We start from the raw sequence: 23951 nt of genomic DNA on the forward strand, positions 1-23951 counted from the left end.
TTTTCTGTCTCTAATCGTCCTCATTTATGTTGGGCTAAGAGTTTGTTTTACACTTTACTTAGCAGTTATCCAGCAACAGCCAGAAAAGTAGCTAAAACACAGGCCTTTGGTTCAGGGTTTTCTTTTGTAGTCCAAGAGGAAGTGACAGTCCCCTCCTCCCACACTAATGCAGTGGTGTTAAAACGGTCACTGCACTGACAGACCCTTGGAGAATCAATTCCCCCTGGACTACAAAAGAAAACCCTGAACAAAGGCCTGTGACTTGGCTACTTTTCTGACTAGCTGGCTAACTTCTAAGTATAGTGTAAAACAAGCTCTGAGCCAAACATAAATGAGGGTGATCAGAGACAGAAAAGCAGTCCTTTTACAGAAGGTAAAGAAAAGTACAGTTTTGTACCTACAATAAATGTAGATGTTCGAGTGTTCACCCTGCTGCAATCATCACACTTGGGTTATCCTGCCAACAGGCGGTCCTGCAGTCGGCCCGAATTCCAAAGTCTTGGTCCGGTGTCGGTTGCTGCCGCTTCTTCCCCGACGTCAGTGCGCCAGGGGTATATAAGAAGCATCTGACCCCATTTTCTTTAAGTGCCCCCAAATAGGTATATATATATATATATATATATATATATATATATATATATATATATATATGTATACAGCTTATACCTTTAGGCACAAGCAAATGCACCACAGAGGTTGTATAGGATAGAGTGGTATAGATCAGTTCAGCTAGTACAGAGGGGATGGAGGGAGAGTAACCTGGACTGCAGCAGGGTGAACACTCGAACATCTACATTTATGGTAGGTACAAAACTGTACTATGTTCGTGTTACCCTGCTGCAGTCATCACACTTGGGTTGAATCCCAAAGCTAAGGATGGGAGCTGGAGTTAAACAGGGTTAGAAGAAGCTATAAGGCCCTGCAAAACTGCAGTGGCAAAACCAGCTCTAGTCTTAGAATATAGATGTAAGTGATAGTGTTTGGTGAAGGTGTGCACTGAACTCCAAGTTGCAGCTTCCAGAATATCCTTGGTTGGTACTCCCCTGAGAATGGCTGCTGATGTAGCTGTAGCCCTGGTGGAGTGGGACCTAATGTTAACAGGTACCGGTTTCCCAGGATGCGTGTAGCAGAAATGTATGCAATGTCCTATCCATTTAGAAATGGTCTGTTTTGAGATGGCATTTCCTTGTGGTCCTGTAGCATAGGCTACAAAGAGCTGGTCAGTTTTTCTGAAAGCCTTAGTTTTATCCAAGTAGTAACGTAATTGCCTGTGAATGTCCAAAGAGTGCAGGAGTCTTTCTCCTTTGTTCTTGGGGTTTGTGAAAAAGGTGGGCAAATGAATGGTTTGGTTAAGGTCCACACTGGATACCACCTTTGGCATAAAGGAAGGGTTAAGTTCGTAGAGAAATTCTGTCTTGATGAAAAATAAGGAAAGGCTCCATTGCCATTAGTGCCTGTAGCTCTGAGACTCTTCTAGCTGAGGTTATTGCTAGTAGCAGGGCAGTTTTCCATGAAATAAATTTTAAATCAGCTGAAAAAGCTGGTTCAAAGGGCGGCAGTGTAAGCTTTTCCAGAACAAAGTTGAGGTCCCAAGTAGGTGTTGGTGCTCTCCTTGGCGGTCTTATATTCTTAGCCCCTCTGAGGTACTGTCTTAGGAGTGGATGTGAGAATAAAGGAGGATCCGTGTTGTAATGAGCTGAAATTGCTGAGGCGTGGATCTTAATAGATGAAAAGGAAAGTCCTTTGTGCAACATCTCAGTTAAATATTGTAGAATCTGAGGAATGTTTGGATCCAGTGGATTTTGGCCTTTAGCCTGGTTCCAGGTGCAAAATCTTTTCCATTTGTCTGAATAGGTTTTCCTGGTGCTGGGCCTTCTGGCCTCCAGAATGACATCCATAACAGCTTTGAATAGAGGTGTTGGCTGGTTGTTTAGGTAATTTGCCATGCAGCCAGGTTTAAAGTCTTAAGCTGGCTGTGCAGAATCTGATTGTCTCGCTGGGTGAGCAGGTGAGGAATCTGTGGTAAAATCCATGGTGGGCCGTGGGCCATGTTCCTTAGAATTGGATACCAATGCTGGCATGGCCAGTCTGGTGCAATGAGCATCAATTGTGGCCTCTCTAATCTGACACTCAGCAGTACCTTCGCTAGAAGAAGCAGTGGAGGAAAGGCATACACTGTAAATGTGTTCCAACTGAATGAGAGGGCGTCCACTCTCCAAGCTTGTGGATGGAATGTCCTTGTGCAAAATTTTTGAAGTTGACATTTTTGGGGGCTTGCAAACAGATCTATGTCTGGGCATCCCCATTTCTGAGCTATCATTGCAAATACTTGTGGATCTAGTTTCCACTCGTGTGGATCCATGATGTTTCTGCTTAGGTCGTCTGCCAATGTGTTTCTTTCCTGGCAGGAATTGTGCTTGTAATTGAACCCGGTAAGACACTGCAGTGTTCCACAAGGTCATTGCTTGCCTGCATAGAGGGTAGGAATGTGTGCCCCCTTGCTTGTTTATGTACCACATTACTGTGGTATTGTCCGTCTTTATTATTAGTTGTCCTGAGTGTAAGAGGTCCTTGAAAGCTGTTCGGGCATTCTGTACTGCTAGCATTTCTTTTTGATTGATATGCAGATGCCTCTGATCTGCAGTCCATTTGCCCTGAATGCAATGTCCTGCCATGTGTTCTCCCCAGGCATAGTCCGATGCATCTGTTGTCATAGTTTGCCTGGCTGTGGGTAAGGTGAAAGGCTGACCCTTGTTGAGGTGACATGCCTGTGCCTACCATAGAAACTCCTGTTGAAGGCAGAGAATGAGTGGTATCATTATTTCCAAGCTGTGGTTGAGCTGAGTCCATACGCTTTTCAGGTACCATTGCAATTTCCTCATATGCAGTTTTGCAAATGGTATTAGTAGTATGCAAGATGCCATGAATCCCAAGGCCTGCAGAATTTTTCTTGCAGGGAGTTGGGTCTTTGTTGCCATTATTTTGAAATATTGAGTCAGCTGCTGTTGCTTGTCTGGCGTGAGATAAGCCATTTGGGCTGTTGTATTCAAGCTGGCACCCAGGTATATTATGTTTTGTGAGGGCACTAGTTTTGATTTCTTTTCGTTTACTGTGTACCCTAGGCAACTTAGAAGGTGTTTGACAAATGCCATATGCTTTAAAAGAATGTCCTTGCTTTCTGCTTGAATAAGGCAATCGTCCAGGTATGGGTATATTTGAATTCCTCTTTGTCTGCTGTATGCAATTACTAGTGCCAGGCATTTTGGGAAGACCCTGGGTGCAGTAGATAAGCCAAAGGGCAGTGCAGAGAATTGATAATGCGTTGAACCTGCAATGAAGCGGAGGTATCTTTGGCAATTTTGTCTGATAGGGACATGCAGGTATGCCTCCTTGAGGTCCAACGTTACTAGCCAAGCATTCTTGCCCAGCATGGGAAGAAGCTGCTGTAGTGTTAGCATCTTGAATTTTGGCACTTGCAGATAGGTGTTCAGAATTGAAAGATCCAGAATGGGTCTCCATGCTTTGTCCTTTCTTGGGACTAGAAAGAGTCTTGATTAAAATCCTTGTCCTTGCTCCTGTGTAGGTACCTGTTGAATGGCTCTCATGTCCATGAGAGCTGTAATTTGTTTTTGTGCCTCTGCTCATTGATTTGGTGGCAGGTTTGGCATTCCTTTTATCCTTGGCAAGGTATGAAAGTGGAATCTGTATCCTTGAGAGACAATGTTTAGTACCAAATTGTCTTTTGTGATGATGTGCCAGTTGTCTGCAAAAAAATGCAAATTTTCCTCCCAGGGGAGCTGCCAGGAGAGATTTGCTTGGTAGTTTGAAGATTGAGTCACTGTGTTTGTCTTCTGCTAGCTTGGGGCCTGTCTTCTCCTCCTTTCTGGGTAGCAGTACCCCATTGGCAAGGATTGTAAAGGCCTTGTGACTGACCTCTGCCCCTTGGGCATCTGTATTTGTCCCTCTGTGATCTGTCAGAAGCTGGAAAGGACCATTTTTTTGTTGGCCAATTTCTGCTGAAACGAGGGGGTTGTACCTGCAAAAAATCTTTGACCGTCTGCATAGACTTTGCCTTATCCTCCATTTTCTTTAAAACCTCTTCTGCTTTGACACCAAATAATACGTCCTGCTGTAAAGGTGCATCCAATAATTTTGCTTTAACATGATCAGGAAGGGTCTGTTCTTTTAACCAAGCGTGTCTATGTATGACAGAGCCAGTAACAGCTGCTCTACAATAAGCTTCCAATGAATCAAATCCGCATTGTAAAGTATGTTTGCCCACCTGTTCAGCTGCATGCAACAGATCCTGTATTTCCTTGAATTCAGACTGTTCAGTATGTGTGCTCATTTTTTGTTTTAATTGAAACATTAGGAATTGCTGATATTTCAGCATGTGAAACTGACAATTTAATGCTCTCATAGCCAGAGTAGCGGAGGTGTATATTTTCTTTGCCCATCTATCTAGGGCTGTGGAATCCCTTTCAGAGGGCACAGGATTTTTAGCCATAGAAGCTTTAGCTCCCTTCGGACCCTGGGAAATTGTTTCTGGGTCAGCCACAGGGCTTTTATAAAGGAATTTGTGTGAGTCAGGTACTCTGTAGTATCTGTCTGGTTTGGCTGGAGCAGGAGGTAGAGAGTCTGGATTTAGACTAGACTCCAAGTAAACATCATCCACAATATCTAAAACTGGAGGGATAGCAAGGTCTGTGCTGGGGTAATAAAAGGAACTCTCTGAGCCTTTTCTTAGAATCAGAGTAGTCCTGGCCTTCCCAGTGGAAATGTTCCCTCATGGTATGTAAAGTTTCCCCAAAGGAGTAGTCTTCAGGGGGAGATGCTGAGGGAATAGAGTCTTCAGCATCAGAGTCTTCATAAGGTGGAAAAGTGCAATCCTGTTCCTCAGAAGAATCTGAGGAAATGGAAACCTGGTCAGAGGAAGCAGAATCTTCCTCTTGTCTTGTTCTTTTATCAGGAGGGGGATGGGAATCCCCGATTAGGGTAATCAAATCTTCAGCCATCTTAAGCATCTGTTTTTTAGGCATGAGGCCTTGTACTGTAGACTGATGTACAGTCTTATTTGATTTTAAAGGAGTTTTAAGTTTAGAGTAAGATTTAATGAGGAGTGTAGTCGGTCTGAAAACACCTTCTGCAACCAAAGGTGTTTCCACTGCACCGGGGTGTACTTCTGCTCCGGTGTCGGAAGGGCCTAATGAAGATGGCTGCGTCAGCCTAGTAGACTCCACTTGAGAATCCGCAGCTGTCTGGGGTTCCAGTTCTGCGGTCGTCAAGGGCTGCGTAGGCGCCTCACTGAAAACCGGAGAACCGGCGACAGGCCCAGCCGAGGCCTCGGAGTCTGGCTTGTTCCTAGGCTGCCTGTCCTTATCATTACGTTTTTTTATGCATGCCGGTCATCGGCTGCTCCGACAGCATGATATAATTAAATTTCCTGCCAAAGTAATATCATGCAAAGTCAAAACGGCGTTTGATAGTTCGTTTATTAAACCTAGCACAAAACCAACAACCTGTGACGTCGTGGTCTGGGCCTAGGCAAGGAATACAATAGGAATGGTAGTCCTTATGAGGTATTTGCTTCCCACAAGAAATGCAATTGTTAACTTTTTCTGACATCGGACTGAGGCAAGAAAAGGTTCCCCAATGGGGTACTTAGCTTTATTGAAGACTTCGGACTGAATTCGAAACTCTCAGGTGTCGGCCGACCGGCACTTGCGAACTGCTTCTGCTTCGGGCACTGCGCGGCAAGAAAGACTGAAGAAAATGGCGATGGATGCCTCTTATATATGGCGCACTGACGTCAGGGAAGAAGCGACAGCAACCAACGCTGGACCAAGACTTTGGAATTCGGGCCGACTGCGGGACCGCCTGACGACAGGATAACCCAAGTGTGATGACTGCAGCAGGGTAACACGATGATCATCAAAACAGTGATCCACACAAATCTCATTATATGTCAATGGGATGGGAATTCACAGTTATTTCCTTATGTCTAGCAAGAGTCATTAAAAGCATTATGGGAAAGGGAAAGTGTCGAGGGAGAACAAGATCATATTGATACATCAAGCCCCACTGGTAACCATGTTGAGGAAAACAAGCTAAAATTACAAATAAAACACTTATTTAGGTGTTAAAATAGGCCAGGAAACAAAGAAATAGTGAAAAAAAAAACTTTTTTGTTTTAGTTCTAGGGTGCAGTTTTCCATTAAAATCTGTGCAAGCACAGATTTCCACACCTTGCTATAAGCTCATAAGCAAGGTGAGGTGCCACCTACTGCATTCATGACATCTCCTTCAAAACATCTTCACAGCTATACTTTTAATTGTGCAAGGATTCAATTTTCCACTCAAGAAAAGACTGCAGACAAAGCTTCCTGAATGTACTCTTCACTAGTACAGTACTGCCTGGTCAGCAACAAATACAATCAAATGTTTTAAGCCAAATGAATGATGGCACATTTCTTTTAGTGCATGTGATACTCTCATTATCTGCATCCAAGATACCGGAATTTTACTGGAAGTACTTACTGCAGCTGTGGTACAATCCCAGAGCTTTCAGAGGCAGGAGTTGCAGGAGTTACTGGGGTCATTGGGGTCATTGGTGAATGATAGTGGGGAGTAATCCCAGGTAAAGCAGTTGTGGTAATAGTCTGTGAATTAAAAAGTTGTGGTGTCTGCCCAGTTGGAGCTGTTACAATCTGCTGTGACAATGTCTGCTGAGCTGCTGCTGCTTGCTGTTGCCGCTGCTGTTCTTCTAAAAGAGATAAGGTGTTTGTTGTGCTGGTTACAGGTTGTGGTGTCAGTCCTGTGCCATACGGCATCATTGGACTGAAAAGAGGCATCCCTGGTGTCATCACACCCTAAAGTAAAAAAGATAAAAAAAAAAATGAACAAGTACAGGAATCTGTCTAGTTCCAACTTTACTACCATGAGTGCTGAGGAAAAAAAGAGAGAGAGAAACTAGTTAGTCTTAAATAGTCACTGATGAGTTCAATCACAATAATCCCTAAAAATCATGTAAGGCAAGTAGTGTTCCAAACTAACATGCCTTTAATGAGGAACACTACTTGGTGTTCGCGATTTTGGGGAATTATTTTAACTGAGCTCATCAGTGAGTTTTTGAGACTACTGGTTTCTCTTTTTTTATTCAAAAGTAAAAAAGAAAAACAAAAAACAGAACCAGCAAGAAAGGCACAAAATACGAAGAATTAGAGGCTAAATAAGCATGGCTTTGTTGCCACTGCAATATGCATTTCTTTTTTTTTTTCTGAAATCTGAACAAATGTCTTAAAATGTTGCAGGTACAGCAAAAGCCACAAATTTGAGACATCCTGAGCACATTTTTACCTTAAACATTGTTACAATGAAAAAAAAAATAAAGAGGAATGAAATTAATAACAATTTTGCAAATTGTAAGAAACATGACAACAGTGCAGCTCTGAGAGGGTCCTCTCCAGCAGGTAAACATCTGAAACCATCCTTCTGCTGTTTTTCTTGCAATTCTTTAAATCTCAAGCTGCTACAAAGCTCATAATCACATATTTTGGCCCACGACTGACATCCCTGCACCAAAATTAATAGCACATGTGCCTTCAGAATCCTGGTTTCTTACCGGATTTGAATTTAGTTACAGCATCAACAACTGACAAGGTCATAAAATTATAAAAAGAAAAGATATGTACTTACCATAAAGTACAGTTGTGTAAACTCTTACCATAACAGTAGCAGCCCTTTTCTTCAATGTTGCAGTATTCTTTACAACAGGGATCCCCAGACCAAGGGCAGCCGGACTGATAGATATTGTGTAAATTAAAATGCTCTGGCGAGCCTTGGCCAGTGGCTGACACCATATATCTGTTACCAGCAGTTAATATTACAGAGGGATCCCTACTACTTACTACGTTAGTTCAACAGACTGACAGTTCCAGTACTTCGTTGGTGGACACAGAGCACCGCCATGGAAGCTGTCCTGCGTCGGACCAGCTACAAATAGTCTGTTGAAGGACACCGTGTCTTCGAAGTGACTTCAGTCTGATCACCTGTTTGTCATCTATGCAAAATACGGTAAATTCTTCACAGTTATAACATGGATTCAAGTACAGACAGTTAACTTTACAGTGCCCACATATTGTATATATAAAATTTACATGGTTTAAACCTTCTGTGTCAGACATAAAATGTAAATCTGAAATGTTTGATGTTCAGACATTAGATAACAGTTGTGTTTGCAAATGTATAAATGCCTATAATCCATACATAAAATGTACACAAATTCATACAGACTATGTGGAAATAACTTTCCAAACTTATGTCTATCTAGTCACAGGAGTCTAGTTGTGTCTTTCGGCTTTTTCCGGTTAGGGGTTGCCACAGCTGAACTCCGGTCCGCTAATGATTGGCAGTAGATTTTTACATGCAGAGTTGCCGGCCCTGACTCACAGCCTTCAACGAAGGTACGCCCATTCACGCATGTCTCCACACAGAAGACGCTCTAGCTGAGAATCGAACAGGACAACGTCTTACTGTGAGGCGACAATGCTATCGCAGCACCACCACCGCAATATAGTCACAGGAGTCTAGTATGCAAGCCATATCATAACATATATCCTATTTTGATAATCTGTTTGATTCTAGCGTTATTTCTTCACATATACAACAGTTAAATGTACCTTCTGCAGTCACCTAAATCTCATACAGTACAACTGTACGTAATTATTGTCAGTCATGTAATAGACTACATAAAAACGTTACTTGCAGTAAATATTAAGTTCTAACATAGTACACTGTGCTATCAATATTAACCTTTTAAAGAAAAGGTTTTCACAGCTTTTCAAAATTTCCCTAGAGACAGTAGTAAGGGATAATAATGCCATTTAGAGGAACAGACGCAGCATAGCATTCAGACTTTACATAACAACATTTCTGGTTTAACGTAACAATCAGATACAGCCCAACAATATTTACTAAGGGAACAAGCTACAGAGGTTAATCTGACAAGACAGTTAGAAAAAGCCCAGCAAGGTTTACATTGGGCAGGGTTCAGCAGATATGACAAGTTATTTCTCCTGCTGATATATCTCAATAGTCTTGTTTATTATAGACTCTGCCTCAGTGTCAAGACAAAAAAAAAAACAATTATTTTGTTTCAATATGTTGGCATTTCCAATAATGCTTTAATTTTTTTTTTTTGCATTTACACATGCCAGTTTGGGTCAGAAGGGGAAAGGGAAATCATCAACAGTGTTGGCAAACCCCTAAAACATGTTCTACTATGAGAGTTATGGGCATTAATTCCCAAAATGATTTACAGGGAAAGTTTAGTACTGTCAAAATCAAAGCACATAAAAAATATACAGGAAAGGCTACAGTAAATGCTTTGGCAAATGGCAAAGCAAAGCAAGTAGCTAAAACAGGTGAGTGTCTAGACTCACATAACTGTTTTACAGACAGTCTAAATAGCATGACACAAAAAACAAAATAATGTTTTGGTCAGGTAAAATGTTATGTTAAAGCAATTCCGTCAAACAGTTAATGTCGTTCTGCAAAATGCATATGCAGCTTTAAAATCAGTTTCTGCCTAACAGACAGATGCAGACTCAGAGATTAAGCCAGAGTGCTAGACAGTTTAAAAAAGTATGCAGTATTGCAGATGCACATAGGAAATATACAAAAACAGCTTGTAGACTACATGGGTTAAAGGAAGGGGATGTAATACATGATCCGATAAAAAACACAGGGGGAACAAGAGCAGTTTCTGCTCCACCAGGGTTACAGACAGATATACAAAAAATAACAGAAAAACAGGTAATATGTTTTACTTGTAAGAAAATAGGCCACATTAAACAGAATTGTCCATATTACAAATGATGCTTCTTCAAACCCAAAAATAGGGAAAGAAATCAAGATAAAGAAAATACATTAAGGGACAATCAGTCACAGGAACAAACACAGAGGGATACATAAAAATAAATTATACCCTATGGAATACACAGAAAACCCAGATCATGGCAGGCAATAGGCATTAAAGCAACAAATTAACAAAACACATGTTATCAGTTGGCAGCAAAGTGCAGGGATCTTTTAAAGCAATGAAAGACAATGTTAGTATACAACACTCAATGTTAAACAAAGGGGACAGTAAAAGACAAAAAAAATAAATATTACTTTACTGGTTTAATAAGCCAGGACAGTCAGAATAAACACAGACATAGCCTATAGCTATACAGATTTAAAGTAAAGTTAATACAGATCCAGTGTAAAGTTAAAGTTAACACAAACACAGTAAATACATTTACAATAGTGCAAATGGTATTTGCAAAACTAAACAATGCAATTAAATGTTGGGTATGCAAGTCCACATCTACGTCTGGAAATGGAGTAACATTTAAGGCAGTACCTATGACAAATCCTAAATGACAAAAGGTTCTACAGTAACGCGTGGGTCACCCGCCCCGACATTAAAAGTACAGTACATCTCCAAAGGCAGCTTATGCATACAGCAAATAGGATCAATATTGGTAAAAAGTGATTGTAATGTCATATTTTCAAAAGAATGTATTACATAAAATATAACAGCAAACAGTCTTATAAACAAACTAGTACAGCAAAAACATCATTAGTCAAACTGGTGTAACTGCCATCCGGGTAATAATACACAGCAATACATACAGGTACAGAGTCATTGACAACAGCATTTTTCAGCTAATAAAAATCCAAGCCAAAGCAGCACAACATGTTGGTTCATAAAAATCAGTGTAAGTTAACAAACAGCCAGCATCAGTACAGTAACAGTCTGTTAACAGTCTTACAAAAGTTTAAATTTGTTCCTATAATAGCAATCTATGAACAAGACAAGGCAATCTAAAACAGTTGCAAAGAAAAAATGGGGAGAGATACTCAGATATAACAAATCATGAGAACAGGGAAAATTTGTTTGCAAAGGCATGTGAAAAGTCATACTGTTGGGTTTTAGCCACATTCCTTACAGAGGGAAAAATGCCATTACATGCAGTCCCTGTAGAGGTTACACATACAGGTTTTATGTTTAAAAAAATCTTATAAAAGTAGAGTTGTAAAACAATCAGCCATAAAAAAAATTTACAGCTGATAAAAATAGGAAAAGGGATACTCTGTTTTCAAAAGAACTATGTTCATGTAAAAAAAGCTTGAGTATAAAATAAAAACAGCATGGGAGTTAACACATTATACTTCTTTTAAGGAAGAAATGAAAGAGAAGAAATTCTGTTGCATAGAGTATGCAGGTCAAATAATGAAAATTACTCACACATTACCAGAGGACATGGTAAAAAATCACCAGGAAAAGAGGGAGGTTCATGATAACAAAAAATAGGAAAAGATTTTAAAACAGCTGGACATCATACCTCTCAACTGTTCCTGATTTTCAGGGATGTCCCTGATTTTGACTTAATTTTAACTCTGTCCCTCTTAATCCCTCCTAAAACTAGTGACTTTTGGAGGAAAGGTGGTGAATTACACTTAATAAATAATGACAATAATTAAGAGTTATAAACTTCTTTTACTTCAGAAAATGTGTATTAATTCATACGCTGTGATTCTGTCAATGTTTCAAGTTAATAGCACTAATAAAGTATCCCTGATTGTCCCTGATTTCTTCTTGACTTGTCCCTGATTCTGCTGAAATTTGTCCCCAATTGGTTGAGAGATCTGCTGGACATAGGAAATGGTGTTATTTCAGAAATTAGAAGTTATGTACTCACCATAACGTTCCATCTGAGTAGGTGACTTCATTCGGATGCAACCTGTGGGTATCGGATCCGATCTCGGATCCGAGCCGGCAATTCAAAAGCTTAGGCTCCGAGCTCCTAGCTCCTCCCTCTTACCCATAACCCCTTGCCAAGCCCTGACTGACCTCAGATTGAGTTTGCCTCAAAATACTGACCACAGTATACTAAAACAGCAGAAATACTCGCTCTATAAAGGTCAGGGGGATGGAGGGGGGGATGGTTGCATCCGAATGAAGTCACCTACTCAGATGGAACGTTATGGTGAGTACATAACTTCTAAATCTGAAGTAGGCAGACTTCATTCGTCTGCAACCTGTGGGACAGAGTCCCTAGCTACCTGAATCTTGGGCGGTCATGGAAGGATGTTCCGGAGCACCTCTGAGCCAAAGGATGCTCTTCCTCTAGAAACAACATCCACCTTGTAATGAGAAATAAAAGTATGAGGCGAGGCCCAAGTAGCTGCCGCGCAGATATCATCCAACGAAACACGGGACTTAAAGGCGGCTGACGTAGAAACTGCCATAGTAGAATGAGCCGTAACCCTCTGAGGAGCAGGTCTGCCTGAAGTGTCATATGCCTGCAGAATGCAATTAGCAATCCATTTAGATAGAGTGACTTCAGATACTGCTTTACCCAGAGCAAATTTAGCAAAGGAGACGAACAGCTGATCTGATTTCCTGTGGCCAGCTGTCCTGTTAATATAAAAACGTAATTGTCTATGAACATCCAATGAATGCAATTTGTATTCTCCTTTGTTTGAATACTTAGGAAAAATACAGGCAAATTGATTGACTGGTTAATATTGGATTCAGAAGAGACCTTCGGAAGAAAAGATGGATTGGTCCTGAGGCACACCCTATCAGGGAAGAAAGAAAGATAAGGCGGTTTGACACATAGAGCCTGAAGCTCAGACACCCTTCTGGCTGAAGTGATAGCTACCAGAAAGGCAGTCTTCCAGGAAAGGTATTTTAAATCAGAAGAAGCTGCAGGCTCGAAGGGAGGAGCAGTAAGGGCCTGCAGGACTAAAGACAAGTCCCAAGGCGGTACAACCTCCTTGACTGGAGGCCTTAACAAAAAAACTCCTTTGAGAAAAGTTTTGCATAATTTCGCTGTCATAAGGGGAGCTGTGTCATGACCAATGTGATAATGCGAGATAGCCGCCAATTGTACCTTAATCGTGGAAGAACTAGCCCCTTGATGAAAGAGGTCTGTTAGAAAATCTAGCACCGCAGAGATAGGTGCTGAAAAAGGATCCACAGTTCTCTGTCCTGCCCATATAGAGAACCTCTTCCATTTACTCCGATAAACCTGTCTGGTGGAAGGTTTATGAGCAGCCACCAAAATGGCTTTGACCGGTGAAGAGATACCGGGAGTCCTAATTAAGGTTGGAATTGGAGCAGCCAAGCTGTCAACTTCAGGGTCCGCAGATTGGGAACTGGCATTCCCAGAGGGTGAGAGATGAGATCCGAATTGGATCCAGAATCCATGGTGGATTGATTTTGTGAGACCATACGAAGGGAACCAAGGTTGTCGAGGCCAGAATGGGGCAATGAGAATCATTCTGCTCCCCAAACTGTTGGCTTTCTGCAGAAGCCTCTGCATCAGAGGAAGTGGAGGGTAGGCATAAAGGAGACCGGGAGGCCAAGCATGCACCAGAGCATCCTCGAACTCCTGGTGGGGAAGCAGAGCGAAGAAATTGTCGCATTTGGCGTTTGAGGGAGAAGCAAAAGATCGCAACAGGGTTGCCCCAAACGGCAAAAATCTTCTTCGCTACTTGAAGATTGAGGGACCACTCGTGTGGAGAAAGGATGGTGCGACTGAGCTTGTCCGCAAGGATGTTGGATTTTCCCGGAATGTGCGTTGCTATCAGAAAGCGTTTGGTGGAAATTGCCCATTCCCAGACTCTCATGGCCTCTCGACAAAGGGGGTAAGACCTGGTTCCTCCCTGCTTGTTGATATACCAGACTACGGACATGTTGTCTGTCTGAATTGCAATAGTCCCTGTAGGAAGAACGTGGTGAAGTGCTTGCAACGCTAGGAGCACCGCCCTCATTTCCAGGACATTTATATGCAATGACGTCTCTGTGGGATTCCACGTGCCTTGGACAATCTTTCCCGCAGAATGCCCCCCCCACCCGAGGCAAGAAGCATCCGTGGTCACTGTGGCTCGGGGAAATGTGAGTGCAAAAAGGTCTCCCTGCTAGGGGCTCCGGAGAAAGAAGCCACCACAGAAGGGAGTCCCTGCACGCTCTGCTGACCGCAATCGGAGCGTTTAGAGACGAACAAAGAGGAGACCACTGAACTTGAAGGGTCCATTGAAGAACCCGCATGCGTGCGGGCATGAATTAGAAGCGGGATAGCTGCCGCCATAGAACCTAGGGCCCTCAGGACCGAAGCTGCAGTTGGAGATGGTTGCAGGATTGCTGTCACATGACACCTCAGGCTGGCGATACGGTCTGGGGTGAGGAAGGCTCGCATTGATCTGGTGTCTAGTCTTCCTCCTATGAAATCTATAATTTGAGTTGGATTCAGAAAAGATTTCTCCCAGTTGATCGTGATGCCCAGCCTTGGTGCTAGTTGAAGAAAGTAATCCCTGGCTGAGCACAGAAGATGCCTTGATGATGCCGTCAGGAGCCAGTCGTCCAGGTACGGAAAGACCTGTAATCCCTGGAGCCTCAGGTGGGCCGCTACCACCGCTAACACCTTGGTAAACACCCTGGGGGCTGAGGTGAGACCAAAGGGGAGGACCCTGAACTGATAATGACTGGCTCCCAGCCGGAAGCGAAGAAACCTCCTGGATCGTCTGTCCATCCGAATGTGGTAGTACGCATCCTTGAGGTCTATGGAACACATCCAGTCGTTCTCCCTCAAGAGGGGAGTATAGATTGCAGGGTGACCATCCGGAACTTTTGCTTGGTTACTGACAGGTTCAACAGGGAAAGGTCTAAAATTGGTCTTAAGTCCCCCGTCGTCTTTGGCACCAAAAAGAACCTGGAGTAAAACCCTAATCTGGCTTGATCTGGGGGCGCTGGATGGCTCTTTTCCTAGCAGCTGCTCGATTTCGATAGCTGCCGCCTCCCTTTGGTCGGGTGGAACATCTGGGAGGCTGCGAGATTTGGGGATCTTGAATAGGGGTATTGAATATCCTCTGGATATAAGTCGAAGCACCCAACTGTCTGTTGTTATGGACTCCCAAGAAGTCAGGTGCATCGAAACGCCCCGACTGCCTCCAGAGACGGACAGCCGGGCAACCCTTCAGGGCTGCTGCGTGGGTCTCTCAGAGAAGGGTTCTCTGGACCCAAAATTGCCAGGAGCCCCTGCCTCTGGCACGACGACCTCCCGTCCTCCTCTGCCACGGAAGGACTGGTTATCCGGAGCAGGTTGGGACTGCTGCGACTTCGGAACCACATCTTCTTCTGTCCCTCTTGGTTCTTAGAGAAGGACCTCTGGGGAGCTGAGAAGCGGACTCAGATGGCAGACAGCGTCTTCCGTCCTTTCGCTCTGGACTAAAGTCTCGAACAGTCTTGCCAAACAAGGCAGAACCATCGAAGGGGCATTCGAAGGTCGCCTTGAAGGGCTCTGCAAAATCACAATGGCGGAGCCAGGCCTGTCGCCTCATGACAAGGCCTGCTCCGCTGGCTCTAGCGGCTCCCTCAGTAGCATGAGACAGCAGCCGCATAGATGTATTGGATACTGACCTGAGAGTGGCCATTCGGGTGGAGTAAACCTGTTTATCCTCACTCGAGATGGACTCCGGGGGAGATGCAGCGTATTCTTTAATCAGATCCCGCTGCATCCTAATGACATGTGCCATGTAGTTCAGCACTCTCAAGGAGAAGGTCGCTGAACTAAAAACTCGCTTCCCAATGCGATCCATCGAACGGGACTCCTTGCCCGGAGGATGGACGGAGGGACTCTCCTGGGCCAATTCCCTCTTCGTGGCTGCAGCCATCATCATGGCATCTACTGGGGGACCCTTACTCCAGTGGGTGCGGTCTGATGGAGGAGAAAGAATGCGGTCCGGCACTTAGGATAGGCTCAATGGTGTCCGGATCCTTCCACGCCCTGATGGATATAAGATCCACCAGGGGTCAGCAGGAGGGACACCCAAGAGGTAGAAGGGCCGCCTCGAATGCCTCCAAGAACACAGACTCGTCTGAAGAAGCCTTGGGGCAGACCACCCCCTGATCCTTAACATCTCCATGATGTCTCCAAATGAGACGTCCTCAGGGGTGACCTAGGGAGCCTTCCCTTCATCCAAGTCCGTGTCTTCAGTGACGGACTCAGGGGAGTCCATGTGCCTCCTCTTGCACTTACGCTTCGAGGTACTTCATCGGGGCTGTCTGAGGAGTACTCTTCAGCAGATGGATGTTCCAAGGGAACCACTTGGGACATCGAGGCGGGCTGTCCCTGGGACCGGCTGGTGGGGCCTGGCCCAACTGCAATGGAGTGCGGATGGAGCCGTGGCAGGGACCGGGGTCCGGATGTCCTCGACAGTGCCCTTTCCATAACGTTGAAAGCCGAGGGGAGCCAGCTTCTAAGCCCCGAGAGCCGACCCCACTCGGATCCGACGACGGATCGGAGTCGGAACGAAACCGCCGGATCCGAGACCAGTGTGCTCCGACCTGGACAGAGCCAAGACACACCAGCTCCCTCGATCCGAGGCTCGCCTCGGCTCGAGGTCGGGTCCGGCACCAAGCACTCAAGGGATGGGACGGATCCGAGGTGCGCCGACCTATCGGATCCGACCCACCCCGGATCCAAATCTGCACGGCGCCGAAAGCTCCGAACCCGTGGTATGGGTCGGAGAAGGAGCTAATGGGGGAAAAAGGGTCAAGCCCTCCCGGATGGGGGCTAGGAGCACTCCCATTTGCATTTGGGCCTGGATGAATTTCCTCATCATCCGGTCCATATCAGCTTCGCTCATTGAAAAGGTCGATCTAGAGGAGGCCACCGGGCAGACCTAGAGAGCCGCCTCGGTGACCTCCTGGAAGGGCTAGCCTCCTCCTCCTCGGGTCCAGGAGAGAACCGAGGGAGTGGAGCCGAGGAGGAGGAAGGCTAGAAGGCACAGGGAGGCCCGCTTAGATGGAGGAGCCGAACTAGAAGCTTCGCTCTCCTCTTGTGGTGCTTCTCCTGTGCCTCTCCTTCTGTCTCTCCCTAGAAGAATCCTTCCTCCGGCAACTTTAAGGGAGGTTGAGTCCCAGCCGGAGGGGAGAACTCACAGCAACAGGTTGCTGACTGGAGGCAGAGGCCAAGCAGTATCTGGGGTAAAAGACCGCCAGCACCAACTTCGACCTCAGTTCCTAAAGCCGGGGTTGAACCCTGCACAAATGGTACAACCAGAAGACAGGTGTTCAACCCCAAGCATTCTTGACTTGAGTGTGGCCATCTGCTGGGGACAGCTTATGGCCACACTCGTACATTTCGAAAAACAGCCTTAGGGGCTTCAGACATTACACCTAAGGCCTAAAACACACACACACAAAACAAACTACGAAAACCCGAGAAAAATTAACTAGAGGGAGGAAAGCCTTAACCACACACAACACTAACTAGATTAATAACCAAAAAAGAGAATTTGAAAACTTTTCCTGTCAAAAAATCTACACTTATCTCAACCACGCCAGGAGCTCTAGAATTCCGTTGCTTCTTGAAAAGCGGCAAACGAAAATCTGGGGTCAGTCAGGGCTTGGCAAGGGGTTATGGGTAAGAGGGAGGAGCTAGGAGCTCGGAGCCTAAGCTTTTGAATTGCCGGCTCGGATCCGAGATCGGATCCGATACCCACAGGTTGCAGACGAATGAAGTCTGCCTACTTCAGATCCGATTTTTTCACTGGTATGGTGCTATATAGAAAGTTATAAAGTCAATAGCAAATGCAACTTATGGAGCTATCTCAGATATAACAGAGCAGATGTGTTATGAAACTGTCAAACAAGTAACTGTTAACAATGAAGAAAAGCTATTAAGTACAGATCATCACATTTTCCTGTAAATATTTTCTGAAAGCAATATTGAAATTACGCAATGCAAAAGAAATATGCTTGTTTCTAATACAAGGTTTTGCCTTGTAAAGCAAGGGTTAACTTGACAAGATTTTGAAATAAATGCTTGTGTGTAACTGCAAGACTGACAACTTGCTTAAGGAAGCATAAAAACAGTTAAAAATAGATAAGTAATAATGGTTATGTGTCTATGGTGGGCTACTATAATTTCCGCATTAATCGCTCTTATCGTCATTGTAAAATTAGTGTTAATAAAAGTATTAATAAAGTAACAGCCATTGGTAATGTAAAACTCTTTAAAGAGATAGCACTGAATGCAAGGGATTTGTATATTGCAACAGACCAAGGGATTCAAAGTACTAAATAATAAGAAGTTATGTACCTACCATAACGTTCCATGTTAGTTGTCTTCTCTCGCCTTCTTTCTTGCTTGATGGGTTCGGAGCCGATCCCTCGGCTCCGACTCGGCACTTGCTAAGCTCGAGAGTCACTTTTACCAGCTCGAGGCAGCCCCATATCCCATGATGCAAGGCGGTAAGTACCCAGATCTCGTTTGATGACAAAGGGCAATAGCACCAAGCATAAAATACTTCCAAAAGGAAGAAAGAAACTTACAGATGAAATAAGGACCAGATCTGAATGGTCTTAAGCATAACAGTTTCTTATAACAAGGTCTGTCCAGGCCAGGGGTTAGGAGGGAGGGTCAAGAAAGAAGGCGAGAGAAGACAACTAACATGGAACGCTATGGTAGGTACATAACTTCTTAATGTTAAGTTGTCAATCTCGCCTTCATTCTTGCTTGATGGGACCGCGTCCCTAGCACCTCTATCCTGGGTGGCTCAATGGAACAAACTCTTGAGGACTGTAGAGCCAAAACTGGCTCTGTCCCTGGAGGCCAAGTCCAATTTGTAATGGGAAACAAAAGTGTGAGGAGTGGCCCAAGTGGCGCTGCACAAATAGTGTCCAAAGGAAGTCTAGCTTGAAAAGCTGTAGAAGTAGCTAAGCTCCTAGTTGAATGTGCTTTAGGTTTTGAGCACAGCTGTTTTCCCCTGAGTATAAATTTCAGAGATGACCGAAGAAAGCCATCTGGACAAGGTCACTTTAGAAACAGGAAGGCCTTTTTTATTATCCGCATAGGAAACAAAAAGTTGATCAGATTTTCTAAATTTCTTTGTTCTGTCCAAATAATATCTAAGTTGACGGTGGACATCAAGATAATGTAGCTTTTGTTCAGCCCTATCTGAATAGTTAGGGAAAAATACAGGAGATCAATGGATTGATTCAAATTGTTCTTTGAAGCGACCTTAGGCAAAAAGGTTGGGTTAGTTCTCAAAGATACTCTGTCTTTGTGAAAAACTAAATAGGGGGGTCGAACCGAAAGAGCATGAAGTTCAGACACCCTCCTGGCAGATGTAATAGCCACTAGGAATAAAGTTTTCCAAGAAAGATGTTTCAGGAACAAGAAACAGCTGGCTCGAAGGGGGGAAGAATCAAGGATGTCAGCACTAAATTTAGATCCCACTGAGGAGAAGGATTCCTGATTGGAGGCTTTAGTAGGAAAATTCCTTTCAAGAAGGCCCTGCAGAGCCTATGGGACATAATATTATGATCTGCGACCCCGACATGAAAGTTGGAGATAGCAGCCAATTGAACTCTGACTGTGGAAGAAGAGGAGCCTGCATGAAAAATCTCTGCTAAGAAGTCCAGGACTGCCTGAACAGGGGCAGTAAAAGGATCAATATTTCTGGCCTTAGCCCAATAAGAGAAATGTTTCCATTTGCTTGTATAAGTCCTCCTGGTAGAGGATTTTAGTGAAGCTACTATGATGTCTCTAACTGGGTTAGAGATCAAATGAAGCCTGGCTAAGGAAGGAAGTGGAGCAACCATGCTGTGAGATTGAGAGAGGGGATTGACCGGTGCAGCTGACCCGATTGGTGAATCAGAAGATCTGGCACTGGGTCCAGATGCCACGGCTGCACCAAAAGGTGATGATGGAGGAACGGGAACCAAACTTGCCGAGGCCAGTAAGGGGCAATGAGAATCAATTTGGCTCTCAACACGGTAGCTTTCTGGATAACCTGAGGGATCAGAGGAAATGGAGGGAAGGCATAAAGAAGTCCCTGGGGCCAATCCTGGGTCAGAGCGTCTCTGGGGGGATGGCCTGATAGAGGGAAGAGGCAGAAGAAGTCTGGACATTTGCTGTTTTGGGGAGTAGCAAAAAGATCGCAACATGGACGACCCCATTCCAGAAAAATCTCTTCCGCTATAGATTGCTTGAGAGACCACTCGTGAGGCATGAGAATAGCTCTGCTCAATCTGTCCGCTACAATGTTGGTTTTCCCAGGGATATGCGTTGCTACCAGAAACCGATGAGATGAGATCGCCCATTGCCATAGTCTGAGCGCTTCTCGACACAAGGGGTAGGACTTGGTTCCGCCCTGTTTGTTGATATACCAAACTACAGACATGTTGTCTGTGTGGACTGCAATTGTCCCTACGGAAGAAAGTCATTGAGGGCTTGCAACGTTAAAAGCACTGCTCTCATCTCCAGGACATTTATGTGCAGATGGTACTCGAACGGCTGCCACGTCCCATGAACCATCCTGCCCTGATAATGACCCCCCCCACCCGATCAGGGAGGCATCCGTGGTGACAGTGGCTATCGGGATGGGGGTACAAAGTATCTGCCTTGGTGAACCTGAGGAGATGTGATCCACCAAGCAAGATGCTCTTTGCATGTCTGAGTCACCAGAATCTGGTGACGCATTGGAAGTTGCTGGTATGACCATTGTGTGAACAGCATCCACTGAAGAAGGCGCATGTAGAATCGAGCCAGGGGAAGAAGAGTAATGGCCGCAGCCATGAGACCTAATACCTTTAGAACCATTCTGGCCTGTACTTTCTTGTTGGCCAGAATGATCCTGACATGACTCTGAATGTCTGAAACTCTTTGATCTGTAAGGGTAGCTGACATCCGAACAGTGTTTAAGTTTGCGCCTATGAAGGTAATAGACTGGCAGGGCAATAAGGATGACTTTTCAAAGTTGATCGAGATGCCCAAATGAGAACAAAGGTTTATTGTGTAATCCCTGGCTTGTATAAGCTAATGCCTGGTGGTGGCTGACAGGAGCCAGTCGTCGAGATACGGAAACACCTGGAATCCTTGACGTCTCAGGTGAGCCGTGACCACTGCCATGCATTTGGTGAACACTCTGGGGGCTGTAGTGAGACCAAAGGGCAGGGCTCTGAACTGGAAATGACTGGACCCCAGCCGAAAGCGGAGAAATCTCCTGGAGCGTCTGTGAATTTTGATGTGATAGTACGCATCCTGAAGATCTATTGAGCACATCCAGTTGTCCTTCTGTAAGAAGGGCAGAATTGACTGAAGAGTGACCATTCAGCTGAATCTGGTCTTCCTGACAGACTTGTTGAGTCTGCTGAGATCCAATATTGGTCTCCAGTCTCCCGTCTTTTTGGGGACCAAAAAGAACCTTGAGTAGATTCCGGGCTCTGAATGGTCTAATGTAACTGGCTGAATGGCTCTTTTTTGCAGTAGTTTTGAGACTTCTAACTCTGCAATTTCCCTTAGACTGGGTGGTACATCTGGAAGGGAATTTGAGGGGAAGGGGCTTTCCTCGAAAGGAATTATGTAACCCTTGGATATGATCGACTGTACCCATCTGTCTTGAGTGAGGGAATGCCAGGCTTCTGGGTACAGTGATAATCTTCCCCCGACTGCCTCCAAGGAGGGGACAGCCGGGCAACACCTCAGGGATGCTGAAAGGGCTTGTCAGAGAGAGGCTCTCTGTTTCCCTGGTTTTTCGGACCCCCTCTGCCTCTAGAGCGGCGTCTGTTGTTGTTACCCCTCTGCCTCTAGGGGTAAACTGACCACGTGAATCCGCGTGACTCCTTGGGATTTACGGAACCACATTTTCCCACCTTTCTGTCCTTTGGGATAAGGTCTAGAAGGGGTGGAAAAACGGACTCCAACAGCAGAAAGAGTCTTGCCGTCCTGCTCGCACCTGGTCAAGGTTTCCTTCACCTGAGGGCCAAACAAAGCTGACCCATCAAAGGGAGAATTTGTGAAGGACGCCTTAAAGGGATCCGCAAAATCACATAGCCGCATCCAGGCTTGGCGTCTAAGAGCCACACCTGTACCTGCGGCTCTACTCGCCCATCAGCAGCATAAGATATTAGCCGCATGGAGGAGTTTGCAATGGAATTGAGGGTTCCTAGCTGCGAAGCAATTTTTTCTTGAGCCCCTGCAGCTGTAGGATCCTGAACTACTTCACCCAGCTCCTTAAGGATATCCCTCTGGAGTCTGGTGAAGTGACATAGGTAATTCAGCGACGCATAGCAAAGGTCGCTGAGGAAAACATCCGCTTACCATACCTATCCATGGTCCTAGAGTCCTTATTAGGAGGATGGACGGGCACGGAAGGATCTGCAAGTTCCTTTTGGTGGCCGCAGCCACCACCATGGCATCAGCGGGACACCCTTGGTGAGGAATTGCTTGTCACACGGGCAGTGATAAATTTTGAAGGCCTCCTAGGGACTGGCTCTACAGAGTCAGGAGCTGCCCACGCCTTCGTGCAATAACCTGCATAAGGGGTCGAAGGCGGAGACACCCAGGAGGTGGAGGGCCGAGATCCAAACGCCTCTAGGTATACTGACTCATCCTCAGAGGGATTGTTGGTGGGCCAGTTTCCCCTCTGTTTCAGGAGTTCTAGGATGTCTGAGAAGGAGACATCCTCAGAGGGGATCTAGGGATCCCTCTGACTCATCAAAGTCAGTATCCAGTGACAGACTCGGGGAGTCTACATGCTTCCTCTTACAAGTCCTCTTCCTAGGAGGATCTCCAAACATCAGGAGAATCCTCGGAAGAGGGGAAATTCCCAATGGGGAAACCTGAGGCGGAGGATCTCTGGGTCCTGTAGCAAGAGAAGTGGCAGAGATGTCAACAGGTACTATAGAGGGAGGAGCTACGGGAACAGACTGCTGACTGATACCCGTGGCCAGCACACTCTTCATCACCTCAATGCTCCCTTCCAGGCAGGTCCGAGAGAAACCGTTCCGAAGAACTAGGAGCTCCAGGGACCACCGAAAGGGAAGTCTCCGAGGCAGATGTCGGAGCCGAGCTCACCAAGGCCGAGGCTCCAAGGGGAAGAGCGGGCTCGGACAAGGGTCCGATGCCACTCACCCCCTCGGAGGAGACCATGGAAGCCCGACCACCGAATCCCTCTAAGGAAGGTCTCGAAGAGGAGATAAGAGTAGAGGCTGAAGGAACAGAAGGGGGTATCCGTCCTCCAGCCGTAGCAGTAACCGTTCCCGAAGACCCCAACTCCAAGCTCTGGGGTAGAGTTGAAGGAGGAATTGTAATGGGGTGTGGACCAACAGTCGTCTGTTGAGACGGACTATGTAACATTTGGGCCAGTACCTGTGACTTAAGTAATCTACTGACCACTCTCTCTAGGTCATGATCTGACAGTCTGGATGACCTTGAAGATCGGCTCCGATGGCTCCGTTCCGAAAGAAGAGGTGAAGCCCCAAGGAAGGAGACCTCGACCTCTTCCTGGAATGAGCCATCGGAACCGATACTATAGATCCTGTCGGAGCAGACTTCTCGGAGCCGACAGGAAGCCTCGAAGAATCGGCTCCAGCCCGAGCCGATACAGCCACCAAAGTAACGGTGTCGGAGCCGATCGGAGCCGACACCGATGCCTGTGCCACATGGGTGTCGGAACCGATCGGAGCCGACACCGAAGTGGTCGATGCAGATTCGGCACCGATAGCCATCGGTGCCGAAGGCTTTGTTAAGCCAGAATCGGCTCCAGCCGGAGCCGATCTCGACTCGGAACGAGTCGGAGCCGAGGCCGCAGGCTTAGACACAGAAGCCTGGGCCTTGGAAGATTTTGCTGATTTTGACGGAGCCGACTTAGCCGGAGAGCCCTCCGGCTTAAGAAGGCCCCTAAGTATCAGCTTGTTGCGTCTCTCCTGCAGGACTCTCTGGCTGAAGGAATGACAAATAGCACAGGAGTCCTGCAGGTGAAGAGGCCCCAGGCAATACAGGCAAGAAGTGTGACCGTCTGTCAGAGACATCTTCTGACAGCACGAGTCACACTTCTTAAAACCTGAGACCCTCTCCTTTGACATGGTGCTTAAACACACACACACA

At 45.6% G+C, this 23951-nt stretch overlaps 1 protein-coding gene across 2 annotated transcripts in view; it reads right to left on the bottom strand.

Moving 5' to 3' along the window:
• LOC122798450 (TATA-box binding protein) overlaps positions 1 to 23951 on the bottom strand; it is a 1118497-nt gene that overhangs the window by 278863 nt on the left and 815683 nt on the right. For both annotated transcript variants that reach the window (XM_044067383.1, XM_044067389.1), the window contains exon 3: positions 6538 to 6869. In XM_044067383.1, the coding sequence (XP_043923318.1) occupies positions 6538 to 6869 (332 nt within the window). The remainder of the gene's footprint in view (positions 1 to 6537; positions 6870 to 23951) is intronic.

This window comes from Protopterus annectens, chromosome 1.part0 (genome assembly GCF_019279795.1).
Source record: "Protopterus annectens isolate FY-2018-M chromosome 1.part0, PAN1.0, whole genome shotgun sequence".
NCBI lineage: Eukaryota > Metazoa > Chordata > Ceratodontiformes > Protopteridae > Protopterus > Protopterus annectens.